The sequence below is a fragment of the Chelonia mydas genome, chromosome 9, assembly GCF_015237465.2.
Source record: "Chelonia mydas isolate rCheMyd1 chromosome 9, rCheMyd1.pri.v2, whole genome shotgun sequence".
NCBI lineage: Eukaryota > Metazoa > Chordata > Testudines > Cheloniidae > Chelonia > Chelonia mydas.
In genome coordinates, this window is record NC_057855.1 from 101,457,659 (window position 1) to 101,471,742 (window position 14,084).

General features: G+C 48.0%; 1 protein-coding gene across 3 annotated transcripts in view; it reads left to right on the forward strand.

The window, feature by feature from the left end:
• Positions 1-14,084, forward strand: part of TAF1 (TATA-box binding protein associated factor 1) — a 140,178-nt gene that overhangs the window by 108,798 nt on the left and 17,296 nt on the right. For 2 of the 3 annotated variants that reach the window (XM_037909739.2, XM_037909740.2), the window contains exons 32-33: positions 5,584-5,676; positions 6,073-6,157. The exons of the other annotated variant lie outside the window; for it this stretch is intronic. In XM_037909739.2, coding sequence (XP_037765667.1) covers positions 5,584-5,676; positions 6,073-6,157 — 178 coding nt within the window. The remainder of the gene's footprint in view (positions 1-5,583; positions 5,677-6,072; positions 6,158-14,084) is intronic. 3 annotated transcript variants of the gene reach the window in all.

The window sequence follows — 14,084 nt, forward strand, 5'->3', positions numbered from 1 at the left end:
GATTCCATGTTTCTGCCCACTTAGGGCCATGTCAAGGAATCTTTAGGAATATTTACAGGTTTGTTTGACTTATGCTTGGCACAAGAATGGATGTTGGGGAAGGAAAAAAAGGTTGTTTTAAGTTTCTAGGCTGATCTATGCTGGCACAAGTTGGAAAAGTCCAGGTGCACAAGCCAGGGATCACTGAGGTGAAGGTATATTTTGGCCATTTTCCTCTCTCACAACCTCTGTACCAGGGGCTGAGAGAGTGGTGCAGGAGTTGTCATATATCCTGAGGCTCCCCTAATGCAGATGGAATCCTCGAGGGGCTGAATAAACTGGCTGTAGGGTGACTTTGGGCTACCAGAACAGGGCTGAGGATCTATCTGTCTGTTAAAAGAATAATACAACTTTAGGTTTAGATAATACAAGCTGGTGGTGGAGGCCCTGGTTATGAGTGTTTTCCCAAGGGTTGACCATTTGACATAAAGGGAAATATTGATATATATTCATTAATTCTTCTTCGAGTGCTTGTTTGTGTCAATTTCATTTGCATGTGGGCACGTGCCCACATGCACAGTAGTTGGAGATTTCTGCCTTAGTGGTATCCATAGGGCCGGCTGTGGCGCCCCCTGGAGTGGTGCTCCCATGTGGCGGTATATCAGGCACTGCCGGCCCTGTGCCCCCTCGGTTCCTTCTTACTGCCCATGACGGTTGGTTGGAGCGCCTTGTCTTGCTTCACAAGAACATTAGCAGTTTATCCATTGACTAATTAGTTAGTTGATAGTGTTACTTAGTTAAGACTCCCCTGTTGGGACTTGGCCCCATATAGGGCATGCCCCGCTCCTCTGGCTTTAAACCATGTGTGTCGTGCAGCAGGCCGATGCCGATCAGCGATCCGCACGCTTAAGTGTCTGGGAGAAGGCCATTGCAAGCACAGGTGACACATTTGTAAGAACTTTTGCCCACGGACTCAGAAATAGTGGGATATCTGCTTGAGGGCATCGTTGATGGAGGCTCCTCTTCTCCTGGTGTCAGAACCCTCCACTGCGGCACCTACACCCAGCACTTTGGCCTCGGTGCGCAGTACACCGCTGGCACCGGTCTTGGCCTGGCACCGCTCCGTCTCGCTAGTGCCAAAGAAGAAGCTGAAGAAACTAAGTCCCTCGGCACCAAAGAAGAGAGGATCATCGGCCAAAGAACCTGTCAGGCCATGCGCCTGCTATGGGAGTACCACAGAGGTCAGACCCACCAGCCCTGCCAAGGACCCTCTGCCCACCCCAGGCAACGGCAGGGGTTCCCAGCTTGTGATGGGGCCCGCAGTGCCCAAAGCGGTCTTGGCGGCCAAGGAGCAAGGACAACTGACTTCACAGGTGCTACGCCAGGTGACCAAGACAGCTCCACTTGTGGCACTGAAGGGGAAGGCCACCGGGGTGTTGCAGCATAGACTGGCAGAACACCCCAGGTCGCCGGATCGCAGACGCAAGTTCTCCTCACTGTGACCTTGGGACCTGGCGCTGCACTCTAGCTCGCCAGCCAGATGGCCAAGATCTCCATCAAGATCCCCTCCTACTAGGTGAGGGACTCCAGACTTGTGGTGCCGCTCCCCGTACTACCGTTACCAACAACCATCTGGCCATAGGTTGCCTAGATGCCGAACACCCTCTCCCAGAAGGTCTCCTTGTGGTCAGTCCCCATCCTGGAGGGCTCGCTGCGGATCTCAGCGTCAGTCACGCTCACTCTGGTACCCCTCTGGCGGGCGGCACTACTCCCCGTCGCCCCATTGTTCACCCAGGGTCAGTAGGCAGACTCAGGCCTTGATGGCCCTGCTGTTGTCACTGGAGGGGCAGTGGTTGGGTTTGGACCATGACTTCAGCCTGTCGGCGAGGCGGGGTGACTCCCTTCCGACACTGGAGACTGAGGCGGCACTGGCCGTGGTACCAATGCAGCAGGGGCCAGGGCCTCCCCACTGGCAGCACTGGAATCCGTGGGAGGTGCCGGTGGTGCTGGTCCAGTACTCCCAGGCCACATCGGACAAGCTGGCCAAGGTGCCGCTGGTGCCACAATCGGAGCACGGCGCCGTGATGGAGGCAGAACCCGTGCCCTGTACTCTGGCACCGAGGGAGCCCTCCCCTGACAAAGAAGGGGGTGACACCATCCCTCAGGCCACTAAATCGTCATTGTCGTCCCCGGACGAGGCAGTGGCCAAACCCTCCCACACCAGCAGTCCCCTGGACAGTTTTAAGGAGCACCAGGCCCTCCTTAAACTGGTGGCGGAGAATTTGGGCTGGCAAATTGAGGAGGTTGCTGAAGAGGCAGATGACCTCTTCAGTGTCATCTCGACCACCACACTGGCAATAATTGCATTACCCATCCACCCATGGGTGCTCAAGATAGCCAAATCAGTGTGGCAAATCCCCTTATCTATTCCACCAACATCTAAGAAAGCAGAAAATAAATACTATGTCCCTGAAAAGGGCTTTGAGAATCTGTATACTCATCCCCCTACGGCATCACTGGTCGTGTCCGTGGTAAATGAAAGGGACAGACAGAGCCACCCCAGCAGAACACTTAAAAATAAGGAGGCCAAGAGAGTACTTATTCGGAAGAAAAGTTTATTCGACTGCCAGCTTACAGTTTAGCATCTTCAGCCACCAGGCCCTGCTGGGACATTATAACTTTAGCCTGTGGGACTCCCTTAATAAGTTCCCAGGGGCCCTCCCACAGGATCATGCCCAAGAGTTCACCGTGATGGTGAGCCCTCCAGATGGCCTGGACTCGGCGGCCAGGGTGTTCGCGTCGGTGATGGCTATGCAGCGCATCTCCTGGTTGAAGGCTTCTGGGCTGTCCCAGGAGATGCAGACCATGATACAGGACCTGCCATTTGAGGGTTCGGGGCTCTTTTCTGAGCTAACTGACTCTAGGCTCATGGGCTCAAGGACTCTCAAGCCACCCTCCGCTCCCTGGGTTTGCACACCCCTCATATCTCCTTGCTTTGTCAATTCAGCCCCCCATGCTGCTTTCTCTCCTTCCTGACCTGTTCACACAGGACCGCAGCCACACCCTGCATCTGGCAATCAGTTCCCTGCACCTTATGGCATGGCTGCTGTGTGGGTGAATGAGGAGGAAGAGCGTTGTTCAGAGGCTGTCCAGTAGGTCCTACTTAACAGTAAGAAGCCTTCCACTAAAATGGCCTACTTGGCGAAGTGGAAGAAGTTTTCTGTGTGGTCCTTGGCCTGTGGGACCCATCCGGTGGAGATTTCCATCCAGGATATCTTGGAGTATCTGCTACACCTTCAGGAATTGGGCTTAGGAGTCTGTTCTCTGAAAGTGCACTTGATGGCAATATAGGTGTTTCATTCACCTATCCAAGGGAAATTGGGTTTCTCCAACGACCTGGTGAAGAAATTTCTGAAAGGACTTCTCCTGAATTCTCTGGTCCAAGAGCTGGTCTGCTTGTGGGACCTGAACATGGCTTTAAGCAGCTCTAGTGGGGCCTCCATTCGAGCCCCTTTCTTCCTGTCCACTGCCCATCCTGTTTCAGAAAACTGGATTCTTGATAGCCATTACCTCTGCCAGGGTGTGTGAGTTGCAAGTCCTGATTTCTGAGCCTCCTTACACACAGTTCTCCAGGGACCAGGTTACGCTCTGGCCACACCTGAAGTTTGTATCCAAGGTGGACTCTGTTTAATTTGAACCAGGCGGTGAATTTGCATATATTTTTCCCTAAGCTGCATTCCTCCCCAGAGGAACGATGTCTCTGTATGTTGGATGTTAGAGTGTACTAGCGTGCCCACACTGTGTTGACTCTGCAGCCGTGCGCTAAAAGTTCCTTACTGCGCTTTAATCTACTCCCATTCATAGCAGGGTAGATTGAAGCGCCCTAGTGAACTTTTAGTGCATGGCAGCAGAGTCTGCATGGGCATTTAGTGCGTGGCAGGCTAGTGTGGGTTAAATGTATGCCCCTGCTTGCTGTGAACTAACTTCATTTCGACAAGCCCTTATGCTAAAGTGTGTGTAGTAAATCTGTAAGTAAAGTTTCTAATGGTACACTCTGGAAATCTTTTAAAAATTAAATCAGCATTATTACCTTCATTTACAGAAGGGATAGCTGAGACAGAGAAGTCATTTACAAATGCAGTCCAGTTTACCTGGTTCTCAGTGCACTGCACAGCACATTGTATCACGCCAGCTCTCTGGCATTTTTTCACCACTGTTCTTGCAGCCTTAAGCTTGACCAAGCAGAGCAAGAAAATTCTGTCAGGCCCCTGGACATACAAGACGCTGATGAGGGCATATCTGGATGCAAATGTTGCACTAGTTTAACTAAACCAATTTAGTTTTGTGTGGGCTCTCTTCTATCATAAATCTGGCTTATATTAGTTTATCTTGCATCGGTAAATTTACAGGTGCAAGTTAAACAGCTGCAAGCCAGATTTAAAGTGATATGAGTCCACACATAAAGTTGCACCAGTTTAACAAAACCAGTATAAAATCATTCCTTCAGTTAAATTGGTACAACTTTATGTGTAGACCAGGACTTAGTGATTTATAGTTAAGGCTAAGATTTTATCTTGGTTATTTTTAGTAAAAGTCACAAACAGGTCATCGGTAATACACAAAAATTCACGGAAGCCATGACCTGTCAGTTACTTTACTACAAATAACGGGGGGGGGAAGGGCTAGGTATGGGGGGAGGAATGGAGTCCCACGTGGGGGACGACTGACAGGCCGAGGTTGGAAGGGACCTCAGGAGGTCATCTAGTCCAACCCCCTGCTCAAAGCAGGACTGATCCCCAATTAAATCATCCCAGCCAGGGCTTTGTCAAGCCTGACCTTAAAAACTTTTAAGGAAGGAGATTCCACCACCTCCCTAGGTAACGCATTCCAGTGTTTCACCACCCTCCTAGTGAAAAAGTTTTTTCTAATATCCAACCTAACCCCATGTAGGGATGGGGTAGTGTTAAGAGATTGCCCTGCCTACTGTGCCTCTGATTTGCTGTGTGTATATGAATAAGTTGCCCTGGTGTCTGTCCCTCTAAAACTTCGACAGACTCTTCCATTTGGATGCTTTTCTATTAGGCTTCAGAAAGGAAAAGTTGGCTGGAGTTCGGGTTTTGAATTTTCCTTTTCCTCCACAGAAATCTCAGGCTTTAGATGTTTGGCTCCTGCTGATAGTTTCCTGTGGATGCAGAATTTAGATGTTTTTCCTGCATTGACTTTTCAAGGAATTAATGTTCTTGATAGTGATTCTAGCTGCTACTTGGAAAATAACAATGATACTAAATAGTAAAGCCCCAATGGGCAAGAGCTGCTTTGTATAGTACAGGTTCTTGCTGTTAGCTGTTGAAGGACACAGAAAACTAACTTGCTTTGTAGCTCTTTTAGTCCTATGTTTATCTCTGATTCTTGCTCAGGCTGTACTGTTGAATGCAGGAATCACTGTGATAAACATATCTGGTCCATACAGAATCTGTACCTAAGAGCCAACTGCTCTGGAAGATTATTTTGTGAAAGTCTCTCTCTCTTGGCCTCAAGATTCAATAATCATTTCTAAAAGGATTTGTTCCCAATTATGTCTGTCTGTGTTTTTATTTTCTGCAGTCTTGGCCGTTTCATCATCCAGTTAATAAAAAGTTTGTTCCAGATTATTACAAAGTGATCATCAATCCAATGGACCTAGAGACCATCCGCAAGGTATGCAATTTAAATCATGCAGCCATTTAAGAAAGTGTTTAACTCTGTTACTCATATATTTCTTCAAACAACTCAGTCAATCTGTGGAACTCTTTGCCAAAGGATTTTGTGAAGGCCAAAACTTTAACAGGGTTCATAAAAGAACTAGATACATTCATGGAGGATAGGTCTGTCAGTGGCAATTAGCCAGAATGGTCAGGGATACAAAACGATGCTCTGGAGTGTCCCTAGCCTGGGAATGGGCAACAAGGGATGGATCACTTGATGATTACCTGTTCTGTTCATTCCCTCTGAAATACTTGGCATTGGCCACTGTCAGAAGACAGGATATTGGGTTAGATGGATCTTTGGTCCGCCCCAGTATGGCTGTTCTTATCACTGAGTAATTTCTTCCAGAATATCTCCAAACACAAGTATCAGAACAGGGAGACCTTCCTGGATGATGTTAAACTGATCCTTGCCAACAGCATTAAGTACAATGGTAAGTAATTCCAATATCGGCCCCGGTCATTACCCTGTCCTGAAACCATATCTGACCACTCCAAAACCCTTGCAGTACTTTAAAACAGACAGTGCCCCAAACCTAGTTATGTTTAATTAGCACCTAATAATCTTTCTGCATGCCATAGGATTATGGTTAAATTTCAGAAGTCTAATTCTTTTATTTAAATTTAAAAGAATTCAGTCGTAGTTCTGTAAACCTAAAGGTTACTTCATTTCAAACAAACTGTACTCTTTATAACCACCTGAGATTGGTGTTGGAGGGGTTGGAAAGTTTGACAGAGCATGCACAATGCCATCTGTCAAGGATGGTTTCAAAAAGAGCCAAATTTACAAAACTCTGCAACAAATCCCCACCCTCTCCTCCTCCTCTTTACAGAAGGCTCAGCACCTCCATCCTGGACTCCTTTGAGTGATCAGAACATAGTGTCTCCTTCACTGACAAGCACCATGACCCACTTCCTCCAAACCCTGCCTTTCTTTCTTCTAACGTTCCACCTACTGAAATCCATTTGCAACTCCACCTCAAGCCCCTTTACTGCAGCTGTGTTCTTTAGTGCACAAATCAATTGGCTTATAGACTTGTTTAGTGCTGATCCCATCACTGGCCTTACAACAGGAACTTCTCATGCACAGTAAAATCCTATGATCTGGAGATTATCTGCTGGTTTAACCATGCCCACACAGGCCACAGAAGCAGCTGAAACTCTGTTTTGGCCTTAGACTGCTTCCCCTGTGTAAGACCTAAAACTAGGTCATGTCCCCAGTCTGCTGCTTCAGTAGGTAGAGCAAGCACCTTCTTTCAGCAGCTCCGCTATCAGGGGTAGGGTTGGGCCATGAACCTTCGGGTGCTAGAGGCAGTTATGCCTCTGCTCCTCTCTCCTTCCCTCCTCCCCTCCAGTACATTGGGCCTGGATTGTGACTGTGGTCATCTCCTGATCTTACAGCCAGATGGGGTACACTCTATACAGCTGGTGTCGGCGGGTTGTCCATGCCTCATCACTGATCTTTGCCTACCTTAGCTGGAGGGATTGGCTGAAGATGACTCACTCATGATCTGCTGGCTTCATTGTGGCAGAGTCACTGGGTCACAGGACGGAGTGGGGCAGCGTCTAGTGATTTCTGTAGCGCACTAGCTATGGCTAGGGTTGCTAACTGTCTAACCACACAAATCCAAACACCCTTGCTCCGCCCGCTGCCCTGCCCCTTCTCTGAGTCTCCACCCCGCTCACTCCATCCCCCTTCCCTCCGTCGCTCACTCTTCCTCATCCTAACTCATTTTCACCAGGCTGGGGTAAGGGGTTGGGGTGCAGGAGGGAGTGCGGGGTGCAAGATCTGGGAGGGAGTTCAGTGCTGGGGGGGGTTGGGGTGGGGGGTTGGGGTGCAAGCTCTGGGAGGGAGCAGGGGATTGGGATGCAGGCTCTGGGGGAGGGTTGGGGTGCAGGAGGGGGTGCAGGCTCTTGAAGGGAGTTTGGGTGTGGGAGAGGGCTGGGGCAAGGGGTGGGGGTGTGCTAAGGTGAGGGGTATGGGCTCTGGCTGGGTGGCGCTTTCCTTGGGCGGCTCCCAGTCAGCGGCACAGTGGGGCTAAGGTAGGCTCCCTGCCTGCCTTGGCCCCATGCTGCTCCCGGAAGCGGCCGGCACGTCTCTGGCCAATGGGAGCTGTGGAGTCGGCACACGGGGCTGGGCAGCGTGCAAGACCCTCTGCCTCACCGCCCTCCCAGGGGCCGCAGGGTCGTGCTGGCCGTTTCCGGGAGCAGCACACAGCCAGGGCAGGCAGGGAGCCTTCCTTAACCCAGCTGCTCTGCTGGACTATTAGTGGTCTAAAATCTCCCGGTTTGGCTTCAGTAACCTCTGGGAGATGGAGCCTGATTCTGGGAGACTCCTGGCGAAACCGGGAAGGTTGGCAACCTTAGCTATGGCTAGAGCAGCAGACTGCACTGCTAGAATGTGGGACTTGATTGGTTCTGGCTGACAGGCCATCAAATCTCTGTCCCACACTCTGTTCCTGTCAATCTGATTCCATCCAGACTGCACCTAAGCCTGGTGACTACTGACTGCTGCCTCAGTCTGCTCCCCAGGGGTTTAGTCCAGCCAGAAACGCTCTTGTTTCTGAATGAGAAGCTGCTTGCACAATTGCATTACAGCTCTTGGCCTGCTCATTACAGCTATCACGGGAATTATGCTTGGAGTGGTCTGGGGGTAGGTCTGCTATCCCTTGTAATAAAAAATAATATCCACAAAGTGGTAACTCAGCCTGGCACTGCTGCCTTGCAGCTAGTTCTTGGATGAACAAAGGCTAGAGGAGAAAACATCGGGTGGTAGACACTGCAACTAAGCTCTGCCCTCCAGCATTTCCTGCAGCCGTGCTGGCTTCAAACATCTTAATTTCCAAGCATTTGAGCCTAGTCATTACTGCTGAGAGGAGGAGGGCTTTGGTCCTAAGGCAAGTCTCTGCCTCTTTTTGTTTTCTGCCCAGGCGTACAAACTTGTTTGAGTACATTGGTTGCCCTCTTCAAACTTGCTTGTTGGAATGTGAGGACAATGTGCATTGATACGTCAAATTATCAAGAAGAGGTCAGTGATCCTAGAAAGTCCACCCTCATGACAGAGAAGCTTGACATCATTGTAGCTGCTCTCTCTGAAATCAGAGTAGCTGACACAGACTCTCTACGTGAGATACAATATACCTTTTTCTGGCATGGAAAAAGTGAATGAGACAACTGTGAACATAGGATAGGTTTTTCAGTCAAAAACTCATTAGCACACATGGTCAAATGTCCCATTGCAACATTAGAATGTATCACATCACTAAGAATATCTACCATAGGTGGCTTTGCCAACATTATCAGTACATATGCCCCAATGCTTTCCGTCATCTCTAAAAAGAAGAACTTGTTCTTGTGACACAGACTATGCACTTGTATGCTGCAAAATGTAACTTTCACTACAGAAATTTCATTGTACTAGACAAAGCTGTTGCCCATGCATTAACATCAACAACACAAAAAGCCAAGGAAGGTGTCTTCAGTTCTCTATGAATCTCAGGGAAGCAAGCTATGTCACTGATTGAATCTCCTTGAGAGCTGCTGCACCATGGAACACACTCAGTTACACTATACTATAGTGTAGCCTTAGTGTTTGGTAAAAGGACTGTACAGGATAAGCACTGGTTTGCAGAATATTCTGAAGAAATACTTCCAGTTATTGAAGCAAAATGCACAGCATATGTTCACTACAACATGAAATCCTCTCCTGAAGTTTGTGCTAACCTTAGTTTGACCAAGAGCTACTCCTGGGGGCATTCTGCACCAAAAAATTAAAAATTCTGCACACAATATTCTAAAATGCTGCAATTTTTTTGTCAAAATAACACTAAATTATGCCAGTTTCAATTATTTTGGTAATTTATTTCAGAATACCTGTCAGCAAGTATGTCTGTAACAATACAGACACACACACAAATTCCTTCAGGAGTAGAGAGTTAAAGAAACTCCTGTGACAACCCAGTTCCTGTTTCTCTGCCCTCTTCCCCACTCCCCAGAGCCCAGCTCTGGGGCCAGACACTCAGAACTCCTCCCTTCCAGAGCCCAGCCATGGGGCCCCCCAGCCCAGATATCTGCACCCCCTTCCCTGCTAGAACCAGCTGTGGATGGCCCCCTTACCCAGACACCTCCCCTCCCCACAGAGCCCAGGGATCCGGAAACAGCCTGATGCTCAGTCCCAGGGTTGCACAGAGTTTCCTGTGCGCCACCCTCTCCTTCCCTCAGGGTGTGCTGGGAACTGCAGCTGCCAGGAACCCTCTAGCTCCCTCCTGCTCGCCCTAGCAGTGTCTTCTATGCGCAAGCTGGGCTTTGCCTGGTCCGGCCACCACTAGCTGTGGCTAGAAGCACTGCAGCCCATTTCTGTGCGGGAAAGGAAATTATGCGTGCACAACATTAATTTCTGCAAAATTCTGCATTGTGCAGTGGTGCAGAATTTCCTCAGAAGTAAAGAGCAGATTGCAATGAACAGCAAGGCAATGTGTTCAATCGTACTGGCTTGTTCTGTGCAAAAAGATACCAACGTCCTTTGAAAAAGGAGTTCTAAGAGGAAGGTAGATGGAATTAAGAAAGCAGTTGGTCCTTCAGCCAAGGTTGCCTCACTCTAATGAAAACATCATCATTGACAGAAGCAATACTATCTCACTCTATTCACAGAATCCACTGTTTCTCAAGCAGCTCTAAATGTGATCCCCAAGCTCCGGACTATCAGAGTGCGATATAGAACCATCTGTAAATGAGCTTGAAACAGCAACTGCCTCCCTAACATCAGTAAAGGCTGCAGGAAAAGATGGAATTCCAGCTGAAGTATTGAAATAACGAGGACAGAAGATGCTTAAACATCTGCACAATGTTTTGCTTGCCTGCTAGAGGGAAGGAGGGGGTACCACAAGATGTGAAAGATGCCAACACATAAGGTTGTATAAAACAAAGGAGATTGGAGCAATTGCAAAAACTACAGAGGACTCTTTCTCCTCAATGTCGTGGCAAGGCATTTGCACAGGTCATTCTTGAAAGACTGTAGGTTCATGCTGAATGTGTATATTCAGAGAGTAAGTGTGGCTTCCATGCCAGTAGATCATTTATTGACCTGTTTTTTGCACGAAAGCAACTGCAAGGAAAGTGTCAAGAGCAAGAAAAACTTCTTTAGATGTCCTTCACAGGTCTTACACAGGCTTCTGGTCAGCAGAAAGGGACTTTTCCAATTGCTAGAGAGAATTGATTGCTCCCCAATCCTCCTCAGTCTGATTCAATCCATCTGTGATGGCACAAAGGCTACAGTATGATGGTGATCAATCTGACAGCTTTGAAATTGACATTGGAGTCAAACAAGGATGTGTTTTGGCACCAATCCTCTTTTGTATGTTCTTCCATGTGCTGCTTCATCATGCTTTCTACTCTAGCACTGAGGGTGTACATCTCTATACCAGATCAGATGGAAAACTTTTCAACATTGCATGTCTAAAAGCAAAGAGCAAACTCCAATACCTGCTGATAAGAGAGCTTCCTTTTGCCAGTCACACAGTACTCGTCACACACAGTGAAGAGGGGCTCCAGCAATTTTGCAGTAGTTTTGCAATAGCTTGTGATGAATTTGGACAAATCATCAGTCTAAAGAAGACAAAGATTATGACACAAGGTGTGTTGACTGCACCAGATGTTTTAACAGCTAGCATCACACTAAAAGTTGGGAAAGGTTCTGCTATATAGGATCAATAGTATCAGATAATTTATCTCTGGATGATGAGCTTATTTCTCACATTGGAAAGGCATCCAGCACAATTAGCCAACTAACCAAGTGTGTGTGATAGCAGGAAATTGATAATGAACACAAAGATACCGGTCTACCAAATATGTGTTTTGAGCATACCGGTGTATGGTGGGTAGGCATGGACCACCTGCAGCAGGCATGAGAGGCGGCTAAACACCTTCCACACTGCTGTCTCCTACATATCAAGTGGGAAACCAAAGTTCCTAACACCGAAGTACTTGAAAAAGTAAAATTACCAAATCTAATCATTATTCTCACAGACTTCTCTGCTGGCTTGGTCATCTGCACTGGGTGGAGGATGGATGCATTCCAAAGGGTCTCCTGTATGGACAACTTGTAGATGCTCCAAGGCCACTGGGCTGACCTAGGTTCAGGTTCAAGGATGTTTGCAAGACGGACTTGAAAACTTTCAACATTGACCCCAAAAGCTGGGAGGATGCAGCTAGCAACAGGCTACAATGGAGGGCTGCGCTGCACCAGGGAGTCAGATGTTGGAGAGCGAGGAAAGCGAAGAGGAAAAGTGCACCAGGCCTCAAGTGCTAGTAGTGCAGCAGCTCCATCTTCTGGCTTTGCACCTTATGCTTGCATTGTCTTTGGCAAGGACTGTCGCTCGAGAATTGGACTTTTTAGCCACTTGCCACAATGCAACACACAGTAATTGAATTGCTTTGGCACGTATACCATCATCTTTCAAAACGGATGGTTGACATTTATGCTGGGAAGGAATCCATTTCCTTGATTCCACTGCCCAGCCAACTTCCTCATCCACCTCCTTGCCACTAACCCTCCTTGGGCTCTCTCCCTAGAAAAAAGGCTTCCAAAACATCTTTTAAAAACAAACATCTGTCAGGGCTGGTCTAGGACAGGTATACTTGGTCCTGACTCAGCACAGGGTGCTGGATTAGATGATCTCGCAAGGTACTTTCCAGACCTATGTTTCTATGATTCTCAGCCAGGGCATCACTCTGCCTTTCCTTGTCCTAAACAACTCCATCCTCAAGAGATTAGCTCTTCAGAAAGTCATATGGTACCATCTATCAAAATTCTGCTTGGATTCTATGCAGGTTTGTTACCTATGCTTGTAAAACAAGGGTCTCAAGCCTCCAAGATGACTGTTTCTAGCTGAGTAAGATTTACTATCCTAGAAGCTTAGAAAAAAGAGGTTTTCCAGTCTTAAACTCACTCAGCAAGATCTGTCTCTATCTCATAGGCCAGAAAACAATAGTGTTCTCTGAGGAGATGTGCAGAGCAGGTACCTGGCATTCTGCATACATCTTCACCAAACACTGCAAGGTTGATGTAGCATCTTCTTCAGATGTTGCATTTTGTAGCTGGGCCTCAGGCTGCTGTTCTCACCTAACCGTCTCCTATTCTTCCTCTCTCTTGGTTACACTGCTTGCTACTTCCAAACAGCCAGTCTTCAGACATTCTGTGTATGAGGACAGACACTCTGAATTTACCACAAATGTCTGTTTCAAACAGCATTACATTAAAGTGCACTAGGGATCATTTAGTGCACACTAGCAAGGTCTACGTGGTGCAATTAACATGGAACACATTAGTGCACTTTAGAAATCACACCTCTGTAGTGCACATTGGTGCTGTAAGTGGTTTTTTTAGGTTGTGTACCCCTAAGGGCAGCTAATCATCAGCAGGAGCCCTTACCCTCTGCTTTGGCCTCAGTGGGATTCAGCGGCCTGGGTTCTTAGCTATTAATTGGTGGTGCCTCCACCTGACTGTTTAAGGGAGTCAGGAACCCACCTTACCTCCCTATGTTGTTTCAACTATCCCTGACCCAGTACTTATCCCTGTGACTAGCCTGATACCTCCTACATATACTCTTCTGACACGTACATAATAGATGAACCAACAATCAATGTATGCTTTATTTACAAGGGGAAATATAGAGGAAGCATATAAAGGGAAGGGGAAGATGGATTTGGAGTTGGTGCATCAGTAACATCATACAACCTACAAGTAACAACCTCAAGGATGGATTTCCCTGGATTCACGAGTCCAGTTTATTATCCACTAGTGGGCTTTGTAATGTGGAGGAATCCACGTACCTTGATGAGGTGTTGCAGTCCTGAAGGTGGTTGAGTGCAGCGAAGTGATGAGGGTACTAATCCTCCCAGGAGGCCAACCTCTCTGCAGCAGCAACAGGTGTTACTCACAGTGGAAAAAGTCTCCATGGTGTAGGGAACCTCCTTGGTGTTTCCAACATTGAGTTGCTCTCTCCCAGAGTAGTTCAGCAAACCCCTTTCAGGGCAATATAGGTAACACCCTAGGCAGGGGGAGGGAGTCTGGGGAGACTTGCTCTCCCTTTGGGCTGGGGGAGGGGTCAGGGGATCACCCATGCTTTCCTCAGGGAGGGGGAATCTGGGGTGTGCCGCCAAACTGTCTTCCTCTCATCCCCCATCCCATCGGCTTAGTCAGCCTTCCATCCCCCAGGGTTCACCCAATCACAAGGCTCAACACCCTTGGTGAGGGGAGCACACTGCAGTCTTCACCATCTCTCATCTACCCAGCAACAAACTTGGCTCCCTTTTTTGTTAAACCCATTAACCTGAGTTACAGTTATATAGGGGGAGCAGTCT